Source organism: Choloepus didactylus, chromosome 7 (genome assembly GCF_015220235.1).
Source record: "Choloepus didactylus isolate mChoDid1 chromosome 7, mChoDid1.pri, whole genome shotgun sequence".
Classification (NCBI taxonomy): Eukaryota; Metazoa; Chordata; class Mammalia; order Pilosa; family Megalonychidae; genus Choloepus; species Choloepus didactylus.
Window position 1 is genome coordinate 98,695,773 of NC_051313.1, and position 15,971 is coordinate 98,711,743.

General features: G+C 38.0%; 1 protein-coding gene across 1 annotated transcript in view; it reads right to left on the minus strand.

Annotated features, from left to right (window-relative positions):
* The window catches only part of EFHC1 (EF-hand domain containing 1), a 114,731-nt gene that overhangs the window by 67,016 nt on the left and 31,744 nt on the right, over positions 1 to 15,971 (minus strand). The window contains exons 4-6 of the mRNA XM_037844773.1: positions 13,779 to 13,928; positions 12,441 to 12,633; positions 4,974 to 5,194 (exon numbers count right to left, since the gene is read on the minus strand). Coding sequence (XP_037700701.1) covers positions 4,974 to 5,194; positions 12,441 to 12,633; positions 13,779 to 13,928 — 564 coding nt within the window. The remainder of the gene's footprint in view (positions 1 to 4,973; positions 5,195 to 12,440; positions 12,634 to 13,778; positions 13,929 to 15,971) is intronic.

Here is a 15,971-nt window from a genome sequence, read left to right on the forward strand (position 1 = left end):
ATTGCCCTGGCTAGCACTTCCAGCACAATGTTGAATAACAGTGGTGACAGCGGGCATCCTTGTCTTGTTCCTGATCTTAGAGGGAAGGCTTTCAGTCTCTCACCATTGAGTACTATGCTGGCTGTGGGTTTTTCATATATGCTCTTTATCATGTTGAGGAAGTTTCCTTCAATTCCTACCTTTTGAAGTGTTTTTATCAAAAAGGGATGTTGGATTTTGTCAAATGCTTTTTCAGCATCTATTGAGATGATCAATTGATTTTTCCCTTTTGACTTGTTAATGTGTTGTAATACATTGATTGATTTTCTTATGTTGAACCATCCTTGCATGCCTGGAATAAACCCCACTTGGTCATGGTGTATGATTTTTTTAATGTGTCTTGGATTCGATTTGCAAGTATTTTGTTGAGGATTTTTGCATCTATATTCATTAGGGAGATTGGCCGGTAGTTTTCCTTTTTTGTAGCATCTTTGCCTGGTTTGGGTATTAGATTGCTGTTACCTTCATAAAATGAGTTAGGTAGTGTTCCATTTTTTTCAATGTTTTGAAAGAGTTTGAGTAAGATTGGTGTCAGTTCTTTCTGGAAAGTTTGGTAGAATTCCCCTGTGAAGCCATCTGGCCCTGGGCATTTATTTGTGGGAAGATTTTTGATGACTGATTGGATCTCTTTGCTTGTGATGGGTTGGTTGAGGTCTTCTATTTCTTCTCTGGTCAGTCTAGGTTGTTCATATGTTTCCAGGAAATTGTCCATTTCCTCTACATTATCCAGTTTGTTGCCATACAGTTGTTCATAATATCCTCTTATAATTTTTTTAATTTCTTCAGGATCTGCAGTTATGTCACCTTTTTCATTCATTATTTTGTTTATATGGGTCTTCTCTCTTTTTGATTTTGTCAGTCTAGCTAGGGGCTTGTCAATCTTATTGATCTTCTCAAAGAACCAACTTTTGGTGATATTTATCCTCTCTTGTTTTTTTGTTCTCTATGTCATTTATTTCTGCTTTAATCCTTGTTATTTCTCTTCTTCTACTTGGTTTAGGATTGGTTTGCTGTTCATTTTCTAGCTTCTTCAGTTGATCCATTAGTTCTTTGATTTTGGCTCTTTCTTCCTTTTTAATATATGCGTTTAGTGCTATAAATTTCCCCCTTAGCACTGCTTTTGCTGCATCCCATAGGTTTTGGTATGTTGTGTTCTCATTTTCATTCGTCTCTATTATTTAGCAATTTCTCTTGTTATTTCTTCTTTAACCCACTGATTGTTTAGGAGTGTGTTGTTTAACCTCCAGGTATTTGTGAATTTTCTAAGTCTCTGATGGTTATTGACTTCTAATTGTATTCCATTGTGGTCAGAGAATGTGCTTTGAATAATTTCAATCTTTTTAAATTTATTGAGGCTTGTTTTATGTCCCAGCATATGATCTATTCTGGAGAAAGTTCCATGAGCACTAGAAAAGTATGTGTATCCTGGTGATTTGGGATGTAATGTCCTGTATATGTCTGTTAAATCTAATTCATTTATCAGATTGTTTAGGTTTTCAATGTCCTTATTGGTCTTCTGTCTGGCTGATCTATCTATAGGAGAGAGTGATGTGTTGAAGTCTCCCACAATTATTGTGGAAACATCAATTGCTTCCTTTAGTTTTGCCAGTGTTTCTCTCATGTATTTTGTGGCACCTTGATTGGGTGCATAGACATTTACGATTGTTATTTCTTCTTGCTGAATTGCCCCTTTTATTAGTATGTAGTGGCCTTCTTTGTCTCTCAAAACATCCCTGCATTTGAAGTCTATTTTATCTGAGATTAATATTGCTACACCTGCTTTCTTTTGGCTGTAGCTTGCATGAAATATTTTTTTCCATCCTTTCACTTTCAGTTTCTTTGTGTCCCTGTGTCTAAGATGAGTTTCTTGTATGCAACATATTGATGGTTCATTTTTTTTGATCCATTCTGCGAATCTATATCTTTTAATTGGGGAGTTTAATCCATTTACATTCAACGTTATAACCGTGAAGGCATTTCTTGAATCAGCCATCTTATCCTTTGGTTTATGTTTGTCATATTTTTCCCCTCTGTCTATTAATATCCTTTATTGTACCCACACCGAATCTCTTTAGTACTGAACCTTTCTCCAAGTCTCTCTGTCCTTTCTTTGTTTCTCTGTCTGTAGGGCTCCCTTGAGGATCTCCAGTAGGGCAGGTCTCTTGTTAGCAAATTCTCTCAGCATTTGTTTGTCTGTGAAAAATTTAAGCTCTCCCTCAAATTTGAAGGAGAGCTTTGCTGGATAAAGTATTCTTGGCTGGAAATTTTTCTCACTCAGAATTTTAAATATATCGTGCCACTGCCTTCTTGCCTCCATGGTGGCTGCTGAGTAGTCACTACTTAGTCTTATGCTGTTTCCTTTGTATGTGGTGAATTGCTTTTCTCTTTTGCTTTAAGAACTTGCTCCTTCTCTTCTGTGTTTGACAGTGTGATCAGTATATGTCTCGGAGTGGGTTTATTTGGATTTATTCTATTTGGGGTTCGCTGAGCATTTATGATTTCTGTATTTATGTTGTTTAGAAGATTTGGGAAGTTTTCCCCAACAATTTCTTTGAATACTCTTCCTAGACCTTTACCCTTTTCTTCCCCTTCTGGGACACCAATGAGTCTTATATTTGGACGTTTCATATTATCTATCATATCCCTGAGGTCCATTTCGATTTTTTCAATTTTTTTCCCCATTCTTTCTTTTATGCTTTCATTTTCCATTCTGTCATCTTCCAGGTCACTGATTCGTTGTTCAACTTCCTCTAGTCTTGTACTATGAGTGTCCAGAATCTTTTTAATTTGGTCAACAGTTTCTTTAATTTCCATAAGATCATCCATTTTTTTATTTAGTCTTGCAATGTCTTCTTTATGCTCTTCTAGGGTCCTCTTGATTTCCTCTGTCTCCCGTACTATGGTCTCATTGTTCATCTTTAGTTCTTTCAGTAGCTGGTCTAGGTGCTGTGTCTCTTCTGGTCTTTTGATTTGGGTGCTTGGGCTTGTGTTATCCATATCGTCTGTTTTTTTCATATGCTTTATAATTTCTGTTGTTTTTGGCCTCGTGGCATTTGCTGAACTTGATAGGGTTCTTTTAGGATTTGTAGACCAATTGAAGTCCTTATCTCTAATTTATCAGATGTACAGCTTCGTGGAGTACACTTTCTCTAACTAACCAGCAGGTGGCGTCCACGAGACACCTGTTCTCCACAAGCCAGTTCTCCCCTGCTTAGCCTTTTTGGTGAGTGGGGGAGTGAGTCTTGTGGGGTCCAATTGGTGTACCAAGCTTGCATGTGTAGTTGGTGTTGCCTGCCCTGTATATGGGGCATGTTTCTGGGCAGTCAGGGAGGGGGGGGGTGGCTCTAACAATCAAATCTCCCTGGTGATCCTAGAGTTTTAAAGCTGCTGCAATAGTCTAATCCTTCAGTTCAGTCCTGCCACAGTTTGTCTCTGCCACTGACCCACAAGTCCTTGGTATTGGCGTATGGCTCCTGAGACTTGCAAGTGGGCCCCTCTTCCAGGCCGTGCACCCCGGGTCCTCTGTTGAGGGATGACTGTGCTATGTCACAGGTGAGTGCCATCCCCCCAGGGCAGTTCTGGGCTGCTGGGCTGTGTAGGGAGGCTCCCAGTCTGCTGAAATGATGGCTGAATGGGGCTTTGTTAATTCACACTGCTCTACCTTCCCAACTCTGGGACAATCAGCTGAGGTTGCAGGGAAGGCTAATGTCCACGCCCAGTTTTGTGGTGTGTGCCTGTTATTTGAAGCACTTCCATCACACTGGGTTGTCTGGGGAAGTTCTGGGCTATAGGGCTGGCGATGGGCAGGAGTGTTTCCTGTCCACCAGGATGATGGCTGTGAGCGGACACCCCCCTTTTCTTGGGAAGTTGTGGTGTTTAGTGAATTTTCTCAGCCACTGGATTATTGCGTTTTGTCTCAGATCTCTCCTAGTTCTGCTCTTGACTTGACCTGCCCAAATTGCAAGTCTTTGAAGCTTTCTGTATTGGGCTTCTTAGAGTAATTGTTTTAGAAAAAGAAAAAAGGATTAAAAAAAAAAACAAAAAAACAAAAACAGCCCTCCTCAGAGATCTAATGGGTTATTGAAATGCTAAGAGACAAAGCAATTAGGGCCATTAAGGAACAGTCCACAGGGCAGAGAGATAAGCTTTTCTTCGGGATTTGCATATTAGCCTCAGGGCCTGAGCTCGGGCTTGAGCTCTGCCCTTCCCCTTTCTATGTTCACCAGAACTCCAAAAATCCTCCACTTTTATTTTGGAGTTTTTTGTGTTGTTTTTTTTCTATGCCTGTCTCCTCTCTGCTGGGCTGGCTGCTCTCAGATTCTCTGGTGTCTGGTCTCAGTCTATCTATGGTTGGAGTTTGGATCAGCAGAATGAGTTTCCGATAAGGGCTGCCACTGCAGTTCTCCCTTCTCCTTCCCGGAGCTGACAGCCCCTGCTCCCACGGGACTGAGCCTGGCAGGGAGGTGCGCGGGTCCCCTGGCCGCAAAAACTTACAGATTTCGCTGATCTCAGCAGTTCCACGTTTTCATGAGTGTTGTATGAAGTATGCCCAAAGTCAGATTGCTCTGTGGTGTCCAGTCCACGCAGTTCCTGGCTTTCTACCTACTTTCCTGGAGGAGTAACTAAAACATACAGCTCACCAGTCTGCCATCTTGCCCCGCCTCTAGTGAGTCTTTTTAATCTCTGCAAATCAGATAGATCAAAACACTTCATTATTTTCATTTAATTATTTATCAGTTAGATTGAGGACCTTTTTTCACATGTTTATTGGCCATAGGAATTTCTTCTTTATTTCTTCTTTTGTGAACTGCTTTATGTTATATACTTTGTCCTTTTTTTTAATCAGCTCTTCATATAAGTCATTTTTTTCCTTTTTCTTAAATTTCTATATCAAAAGATTAATTCTTTCACCATACTCAGTGGTGTTCCATTACCTGTTTTACGGGAGGTGGCTCCTTCTTGCTCACATCAATACGTGGTAAATTGGTGATTCCAAACTTTTCTTGGTAATACCGTCGAGTAAATGGATCACAATCATAAATAAAGAATGTTCTCCCAAGTATAGTGAGTGGTTTCCCAACGATAAAGTCTTTGGCAGTATACCATTCCAACACCTCTTGATCAGAGATTTCCAGCACACACTGAGGGAAGTCCTCTATCATAAGATAGAAGAGGGAGAAAAAGAGAAGGAATGAGTACGGGAAGGAAGACTGACACACACAGCTGGGCATTCTTGAGAACCCGAGGGAATACAGTATTTTTCTTTGCTCAAGGTTCAAGAACTCCCTTATATTCCCATCAGAATATAAAACTGTGTATTTCAGTTGTTGACAGGACACAAAAATAATATCCTAAATGGTTTTTATAATGTCTCTCTCCCATATTCAGTTTGAACTATCATGCCATGTTACTAATTTTAGGATTAATGTATAGAAGTAATCATTCCAGGGGAAAGAATAAATGCCCTTCTATACACATAGTCTTAGACCTAGGAGGGACCCCAAGTTATTTAGTTTAAACTCCACCCATTTATTCAGTCATGCAGCAAATTATTAGAGACCACATAAACTAGGCACCAGGTGCACAGCTACATACTGAGACTACAACAATGAACAATAAAGATGCGATTCCTGCCTTCATGGATATAACATTCTGTAAGAGGAGACAGACACACACACAAAAAAAACAACTACACAAAAAGAAATTCATTTCAGCAGTGACCACTACTATTAGAAGAGTCCTACCTAATCCCAGGAACAGGGGGCAGGGCAATCATTGAGATGATTACAGTCATCCATTTATGGGGTAAATCAATAAATTTTCAAAAATTTATTCAAATTTATTCAAATAAAGACTGAACCTTGCATTCTTGGAATAAATTCCATTTTTTCATACTGTTTTATGAGAATGAAGGGTTGGCCTGTTTTAAGACTGATTCTCTGCAGCTTGGTCTCTATGGAAACCATAAAGCAGTCAATCAGTTCTGGCAGAATGACACGTATACCAGCAAACATAAGGTTGGACCCAGAATCCTGATCACTGGGTGGGGATGAGAAGTAGGCTGGTAATCTCCTCACTGATAACTGCAAAAATGGAAAAACAGGGAAGTAGGCTTAGGCTATGCTACATTGTACATAAGGTTTGTATCCCAGTACTTGATCATGTCAGGAAAGGGGCTGATAATTTCCCCAATCATGCATCTTAAAAGCCCTATCATCCTAGGGATCCTTCTCCCAGTGTCTAATGCCTAGTCCCACATCTTTTTCTGTTCCTAGTTTGCTACAGGTTTTTTTTTTTTTTAATCAAGACTGGATATAGGATTTTGTTGAATGCCTTTTCTGAATACAATAAATGATTATATGTTGGTTTCTTTTCTTTTTTAGTCTGTTAATATAATGAATTACACAGAATGATTTTCAAATGTTCAATCAACCTTGCATTTTTGGGATAAACTCACTTGGTCAGGATATATTATTCTTTTTATACACTGTTGGATTCAATTTGCTAAAAATTTTTAAAGAACTTTTACACTGATGTTCATGAAGGATATTCATTTAGAGTTTTCTTTTGTACTGTATTTTTCTGAGTTGGGTATCAGGATAATGCTGGCCCCATAGAATAAGTTAGGAAATGTTCCTCCCCTTCAATTATCTGGAAGAGCTTGTGTAGAATTGGTATTCTTTCACTTCTTAAGCATAGAGAAAATGGCTAATAATTTCCCAGAATTTATTCACCAGTAAAGCCATTTAGGCCTGGAGTTTTCTTGGTGAAAGATCTTAAAACTACAAATTTGTTCTTATTTTTGTAGTTTCTTAAGGTAGAAACTAGAGTCATTGCTTGGAGATCTTTCATCTTTTCTACATATTTACAGCTATAATTTGCTGCTAAGCTCTGGTTTAACTCCATCCCAGAAATTTTCATCTCTTGTGTTTTAATTTTCATTCAGTTTAAAATAATTTCTAGTTTCCTTTTTGATTTCTTCTTTGACCCATGGGTTATTCAGAAGTATGTCATTTGGTTTCTGAATATCTATGGATTTTCCAAGTATCTTTTGTTAGTGATTTCTAATTTATTTCTACTGTGGTCAGAGAACATGGTTTGTATGACTAATCTGAATTATTTTAAGTTGACTGAGATTTGTTGTATGGTCCAGAATAGGGTCTTTCTTGGTAAATGTTCTGTGTGCACTAAGGAAAATGTATATTCTGCTATCACTGGCTGGAGTGTTCTATAAATGTCAATTAGATCAACTTGGTTGATACTGTTCTTCTATGTCTTTGCTGATTTTGTATGCACTTGTTCTATCAACTGAGATATAGATGTTGAAATAGCTCTCTAAATCACTACGTTTCCGTTTCTTCTAAGAAATTAGCTGTTGGTAATTCTTTTTTCTGGCTGCTTGTAAGATTTTTTTAGTCTCTGGTGTTCTTAAGTTTGATTAAGATATATCTAGGTGTAGATTTTATCCTGCTTGAGGGTCACGGGACATCCTAAATCTGAGGTTAGTGTCTTTCATAAATTCTGGGAAATTATTAGCCATTTTCTCTTTGAATATTGCTTTTCCCTTATTTATCATTAGTCTCTCCTATTAGAATTCCAGTTAAACCTACATTGGACCTGTTCTCCACATATCTTAAACTCTCTTTTAATTTTTTCATCTCTTAATGTTTTTGTTCTGTGCCCTTGGTAATTCCTTTAGATTATCTTCCAGGTCATTAATTCTCTCTTCAGCTGTGGCTAATCTGCTATTTTACCTATTCACTGCCTTTCTCATTTCAGTGTTTATGTTTATTATTTTTAGAAATTCTCTAGTTCTTTCCCAAATCTACTTAGTCAATTTTGATAATCTCTTATTCCTTCGCCATATTTTTACTTTAAAAAAAATTAGACATAGTTATTTTATATTGTCTATAATTCACATGTTTTCATTCTTTTCACGTCTGTATGCAGTTGTTTCTTCTGACTAGTTCATTGGGATTATTATTATTATTTTATGGTGATTTTTTGTGACCTCATGGTTCTAGGCAAGTGGAAATTCTTTGCATTAAAGATGTGCTTGGTGATTTTTATTTGTGGGAATTTTTGAGGCCTGACTACACAAAGCAATTCTTTCCATGAAAGGACAAATATTGTGTGATTTTACTTACATGAAATACCTAGAATAGGCATATTCATAGAGACAGAAAGCAGATTAGAGTTTACCAGAGAATGGCAGAAGGGGAAAATTGGAAGTTATTGCTTAATAGATACAGAATTTCTGTTTGGGGTGACAAGAAAGTTTTGGAAATAGTGGTGACAGTTGCTCAACTTTGTGAATGTAAAAAATGACACTGAATTGTGCACTTAAAATTAGTTAAAATGGCAAAATTTGTGTTATAGATATTTTACCACAATATTTTTTTAAAAAAAAGGGGTGGGGGAGAGGGTGGGGGAAAGGGAAATTAAAGCTACTAACAAAGTTTGAGGATTATCTGTGGATTACAAAAAAAATAAAGTAGTTCTTTCAAAGTGGATTTCCATTCTCCTTTGATGGGTACCTGTGGGCATTATTAAGCCACACTACTTTTAATTTCAGCTTAGCATTATGGGGACACAAAAGAGATGTAAATGCTGGCCCCACACATATGAAAGTACAGGTTTGTGGGGATCTCAGGGAGACTTCTTTCATCCTGTTCTACTCAAAAGCCAAGGCACAAAGAGGCAAGCATCCCTGTTTACCCCTGCAGGAGGAGTTTTTTCCTAGTTCACTCACTAATGGTTATCCTTCTGATAGCCCATCCCTGACCTCTCACCCTGCTATTCCTGTGGCCTTGTCTCCTGCCCTTCCTGTGTGGTCTTCTATAAACGCCAATTCTAGTATTTGTTTATCTTTATGCATTGGTGATTTCGTGTCACTTCTAGCCCCTGCAGAATCCCCTTACTTGTTACCAAATCCAACATGCCAAAAATATATATATAAATATATATAAAATATATATATAAATATATATAAAATCAGCATTTTAAATTATGACATATTAGGAGGGATTTCCATAAATACCTAATCTATCATTGCTGAAAATGGAAGTTTCAGGATCCATATTTTTACAGGTAATTTTGGGATGCAGAACCACTGACATTCTTTCCAAATGTAGCATTATCACACTATATGGCAATTACATGCTTACTGATATGCATTACTCACTAGATTGTAAAAGCCTTTGAGATATGGGCTTATACCTAGTCTTGGATTCTCAGTGCCTAGCACAGTGCCTCCTTCATATATAATGGATAACTCTAAGTATTGCTTGAATAAGGCAATAAAGATGCCCAGAGCGTGAGGAAAAACTTTCAAATTTCTGGAGCACTAAATGTCTGAGAACTTCTTTTGGATTCATTTAAAAGGCAGGGTCAAAGTATGACAGCCAGTATAAGATAACTCATATATTTAGACTTTCAGAACCTAGTGCCCTGAGATAAAAAGCTGAAAAAAATATACAAGCAGAGAGCTAGAATCTTTTGTTACACATGCCCTTCCTTTGACATTACTTACCATATACTGGTAATCCACAATTACTCTTCACAAAGAACTTTTAGAATTCCTGTTATTTTAACTCTGTCCATCAGAAAAATATTATTTTGATTCATCTTTACTTAAAAGTCAGCTCTGACAGAGAGAACTTTTGAAAGACACTCCTGTAATTCCTTATTACTGTCCAACACAAACTCTCTGCTTAGCCACACAGGTCTCCCCAAACATGTCATACTTATTCCTAATTCCTGGTCCCTTGCTCTTGTTGCTCTCTCTAGAGTAATCTTTTCCTTCACTTAATGGCATTCCAAATCTGGGCCCAATCCCAGTTCTTCCTCAAAGCCTTTTTAAGTCTCTCTAGCACACATCTCTCTTCTTCTGAGCACTTTCTATATGACATGACTAATTATATAATCAGGTAATCTGGAAAACAGATGACCTGTCTCCCCAGTGATACTAGAAGTGCCAGAAGGTCGGGAATTCTAGGTCTAGGAGGTACATCTTCATTTTATTTTCCACATGAAACGTGGAAAATGTGCTTATCACATGAAATGATTTCCATAGCAGATATTTAACTCTTGTTTAATTGAATTTAATACAAACCATTCATTGGATAAATGCCTTCAAGAGCCAATTATATGACACTCCTTTGACACCATCATTCTAGTTTAAGGAATTATTTAACTGGTAGGAATTTAGCCTTTTTCTGTACTACTGCCTCATGACAAAAATGACTTCCACAAAAAGATATGTCTCATACCTATGTCACAGGGCTGCCTCTCCATACACCTTTGGTGAAAATAAAAAATTCAGAAGTTACAGAAGAAGACTGGTTACATACTGAAAATTTTAAACATGGGTCACATTGATAAGATAGAGTCAGACCTGGAATCTGAGATTTCAAGGGATTCAGTTTCAGTGTCATTCCTCTCACACTACCTTGAATACATCCCCATTGTTTCTTTGACTATACCATAAATCTAATGTTTGTCAGTTCCAGACAGCAGGAATTTCAGACTCCTTTAAACATCCAGAAAAGCCAAAATCAGTATTAGTCCCAGTGTCACAGAACTCTAAGAGGGTTCTACAGGGGGTTGAATATAAGAATATTAGTAGGAAGCATCCGGATTACAGTGACCTAGGGCACTGATCCAGTTGTTGCTGAGGCTGTGTAACAATACAAACCATGATAGCAGATATTTTTATTTCTCAAGAGAACTCAGAAATCTAGATATTATTTACATGAATTCTCCTAATTTTAAAATGATGACAATTAATTTTTACTCTCTTTTATCCCTATATTGGTTAGTTTTATGTGTTAACTTGGCCAGGCTATATACAGTACCAGTTATTTAATCAAACACTAAAATAGGTGTTGCTATGGAAGTATTTTATAGATGTGGTTAAACATACACAACCAGCTGATTTAAGTAAAGGAGACTACTCCTGATAATATGAGTGGGCCTCTCATCCAATCAGTTGAAAGGCTTTCAGAGCAAAAACTGAGGTTTCTCATAGGAGACTACAACATCAACTCCTGAATGAATGTGCAGCCTGAGAGCCTGCCCTACAGATTTCCAACTTGCTAACTTTATGAATCAATCCCTTAAAACAATTTGTGTGTATGTGAGCATACAGTGTGTGTCTCCTGTAAGTTACAATACAATGACACAATTCCCTTTCCCCACTCTCGTTCTTCTCTCCCTCACATGCAACCATTCTAATGTGCAGCTTTATGCCTGATTATAGGAGTACTAAGTGAACTATGTTTTGTGTGCATGTATTCTTAGTTATGTAAATGGTATTGCATTATAGCATTATACATCTTGTTTAACTTTTTTTTTTTCCACAAAGCATTACGTATTTAAGATCCATCCATTTGTTTCTTGGCTACATCTTGTTTATTGCTTCTAACTACCACATATTAATCAAGATGTATCTTCACATTTTTTTGTGTGTATCTACTCTCTCATTGACTGAAACCTCCAACTCCTTGCCCACAAATAACACTGTTTTTGTTGCTGTTGTTTTTAAACACTGTGCAGGCCAAACAACATGTGGGTGGGTTGAAACTATCCTGCAGACTGCTTTTAACTTCTAATCTAGATGAATCTCTTTCTCAATACCTGGAAATTCTTACCTCCTATTTCCCAAAAATATAGTAAAAAGAAAAAAATTCAATGAATTTTCTCATGTCATGTAATAACATGAGAGATGTCATTACATGTGACCAAGATGACATTTTCGTAAGAGAAAACTCTTCAACTACTAAGTAAACAGCTAAAGCAAGCCTACTTATTCCAGAGAAATATTGGTGGATGGCAGGTGGTCAGTGTATTTTGCTGCATTCTCACCTTCCAACCCACTAGGCTATTTTAAACTAGCAAAGAAAGAGCAGAGGTTGACATAATAAGGTTCCACCTCTATGAGTCACAGACATGCCTCTTCCAATCTCAAGTTATCCCACTAGAAACTTCCTGTTTAGGAAGCACTTGAAGCGAGAAGTGAAGTCAGGAGAGCACATAAGAAAATGCTAACCCATCCTTGACTGAAAATGGGCCTATTTTAAAAATTCATTAAAAATCTGTTATTTAATCACTTCAACTCAGAAGCCTTCCCCTACTGTACTTTAAATGCATCTCCCAGTGCTGTTTTGCTTTTGCTTCCTTGAACTGGGTATCCATCATCTCCACCAGACTGTCTCAGAGGCATGCCTGGACCAAGAGGCAAGTAAAAGAGGAAAGGTTTGGGGAAATCATTTTCTGAGCACCTAGGAAAACACAGGTAGAGAGCACCCCCAGTGTAAAGGGAACGACCACACTGATTAAGTAGCTCCTATGAGATTCCAAAGAGTTCCCAGCCAACAGAGGATAAACTGAATCAAACATACTTGCATGCTCTGCCAAAACTTTGGGCATGCGCTGGCGGTTCATCAAGAGTGGGAAAGGATCTCGTCCATCGTTACGCTCATGGACCTCTCGAATTTCCACTGTGTCATCCACAAGATAGTAATGAATGATATAGTTCTGACATTCACCGAACATACTGTCTGTATCATCCCAGATTGCATAGTATCGAAGAACCTTTGAGGGATCCAAAGCAGTGATTTAAGTAAGACTCCTACAAGTAGAGAGTTCAGCTACTTGGGCATTTATATATAAGACAGTGATGAAAATATTAGCTGAAAAGACTGTGAAGTAATCTCAGAGGGTGAAATAGAAAAAGGAAAATTCATCAAAGACACTAAAACAATATTGGACATTATTTACCAAATATCAACATTTTGGAAATAATTAAATAATAGACTTGTAAGTTTGTGCAGAGAAAGATGAGTTTGCTTAGATTCAAAATATTAGTCAGTGAAAAAGAAGCTGAATTAAAAGAGCAGTGGCCCCTTTTTACAGTGGTTTATATGTATTAATAAAGGTACACATGAATGGCTGATAATACGGAAGGATCCCATCAACACACATCTCTACTAACAATATCAACAACATAATCTTTAAATACAAAGGAGTAACAGATGTATGACTGATAAAAAGAAAATTCTTTTAAGGCCTTGTGGCTGACACGCAAAATTTTCTGAACTAAAAGGAGTTAAATTTCTGAAAGAAGGACACTGAAGAAAAGGCAATGCTCTCCTTTTACTCTTTCCCTTTAGTACATAAAGGAAAAGATTCAAATCTGTCTGTAAACACCAGCCCACAGAGGAGGACAGGAAGGTTGGAACAGAGTTGGAAAATACCCAGGAACATTCTACACTCATACATTAATATAAAATTTCACAGGGAAGCATCTGCAAAGGAGTTTCTATGAAATAACTATTTTAATATTAGAAACCAACATATATTCAATAGCTTTGAAATTTCCCAATAATTCATTTAAGGTTTCCCAAAGGACTCTATGAAATTAACTCACATTTGGGGACAGAAATGTTCAATCAGAAATATAAAATGGGAAGCATATGCAGTTCAGGAATTGTTTTAGGATTTAAAAGTCTGGTGGAACTCACAAAACTTAATGCCACAATTTTCTTTGGCTCTCTAACATAAAATTTAGATTTGCTATGCCTCCAAACCTAGATGAAATCAGAAAGCTAGCACTGAACCAAACGACTAAATTATAGAGGTAATGTTGTGAAATATACTTCTACCAAAACAACTTGCCAACAAACACATGTGCCACATTTGGAAAGGAGTAAACCTACTGAGGAGCCTAGTTCACTTACCTGTTTGTCAAAGGTGAGAAACTGCTTCAGTTGATCAAAGTCCGATGGAGTGACATACTTACGAAGAGGCTGTTTCCGGAGTTCAGTATAAGGATCAAGAGCCATCTTCCCTGGGGGATTTAATTCAATTCCTTGACTTTCCAAAAATACCTAAATAAGTCAAAATAAATAATGGCCATCTTTCTTGGCTTCTTAGAATAAGTAATAATCTAATGGCGTAAAAATAAGTATAACCATAATTTCTACACTACTGCCCAATTTAACCTTTAGTTTATAGCTTGAGCATGTGTTAACAGTACTAAAGCTCCAACTGACCCAATTCTATAATGCAGATAATAACTGATAATTACTTTAAGTATTTCGTATTAGAAAAGTGCTAGGCAGAAGGCGGGGCAAGATGGCAGACTGGTGACCTGTAAGTTTTAGTTACTCCTCCAGGAAAGTAGGTAAAAAGCCAGGAACTGCGTGGACTGGACACCACAGAGCAATCTGTCTTTGGGCATACTTCATACAACACTCATGAAAATGTCGAACTGCTGAGATCAGCGAAATCTGTAAGTTTTTGCAGCCAGGGGACCCGCGCCCCTCCCTGCCAGGCTCAGTCCCGTGGGAGCAGGGGCTGTCAGCTCCGGGAAGGAGAAGGGAGAACTGCAGTGGTAGCCCTTATCGGAAACTCATTCTACTGATTCAAACTCCAACCATAGATAGACTGAGACCAGACACCAGAGAATCTGAGAGCAGCCAGCCCAGCAGAGAGGAGACAGGCATAGAAAAAAAACAACACGAAAAACTCCAAAATAAAAGCAGAGGATTTTTGTAGTCTGGTGAACACAGAAAGGGGAAGGGCGGAGCTCAGGCCTTGAGGCGCATATGCAAATCCCGAAGAAAAGCTGATCTCTCTGCCCTGTGGACCTTTCCTTAATGGCCCTGGTTGCTTTGTCTATTAGCATTTCAATAACCCATTAGATCTCTGAGGAGGGCCCTTTTTTTTTTTTTTTTTTTTAAATCCTTTTTTCTTTTTCTAAAACAATTACTCTAAGAAGCCCAATACAGAAAGCTTAAAAGAATTGCAATTTGGGCACGTCAAGTCAAGAGCAGAACTAAGAGAGCTCTGAGACAAAAGGCAATAATCCAGTGGCTGAGAAAATTCACTAAACACCACAACTTCCCAAGAAAAGGGGGGTGTCCGCTCACAGCCACCATCCTGGTGGACAGGAAACACTCCTGCCCATCGCCAGCCCCATAGCCCAGAGCTGCCCCAGACAACCCAGTGTGACGGAAGTGCTTCAAATAACAGGCACAGACCACAAAACTGGGAGTGGTCATTAGCCTTCCCTGCAACCTCAGCTGACACAAATCATAAATGCTCAGCGAACTCCAAATAGAATAAATCCAAATAAACCCACTCCGAGACATATACTGATCACACTGTCAAACATAGAAGAGAAGGAGCAAGTTCTGAAAGCAGCAAGAGAAAAGCAATTCACCACATACAAAGGAAACAGCATAAGACTAAGTAGTGACTACTCAGCAGCCACCATGGAGGCAAGAAGGCAGTGGCATGATATATTTAAAATTCTGAGTGAGAGGAATTTCCAGCCAAGAATACTTTATCCAGCAAAGCTCTCCTTCAAATTTGAGGGAGAGCTTAAATTTTTCACAGACAAAGAAATGCTGAGATAATTTGCTAACAAGAGACCTGCCCTACTGGAGATACTAAAGGGAGCCCTACAGACAGAGAAACAAAGAAAGGACAGAGAGACTTGGAGAAAGGTTCAGTACTAAAGAGATTCGGTATGGGTACAATAAAGGATATTAACAGAGAGAGGGAAAAATATGGCAAACATAAACCAAAGGATAAGATGGCCGATTCAAGAAATGCCTTCACGGTTTTAACGTTGAATGTAAATGGATTAAACTCCCCAATTAAAAGATATAGATTCGCAGAATGGATCAAAAAAAATGAACCATCAATATGTTGCATACAAGAGACTCATCTTAGACACAGGGACACAAAGAAACTGAAAGTGAAAGGATGGAAAAAAATATTTCATGCAAGCTACAGCCAAAAGAAAGCAGGTGTAGCAATATTAATCTCAGATAAAATAGACTTCAAATGCAGGGATGTTTTGAGAGACAAAGAAGGCCACTACGTACTAATAAAAGGGGCAATTCAGCAAGAAGAAATAACAA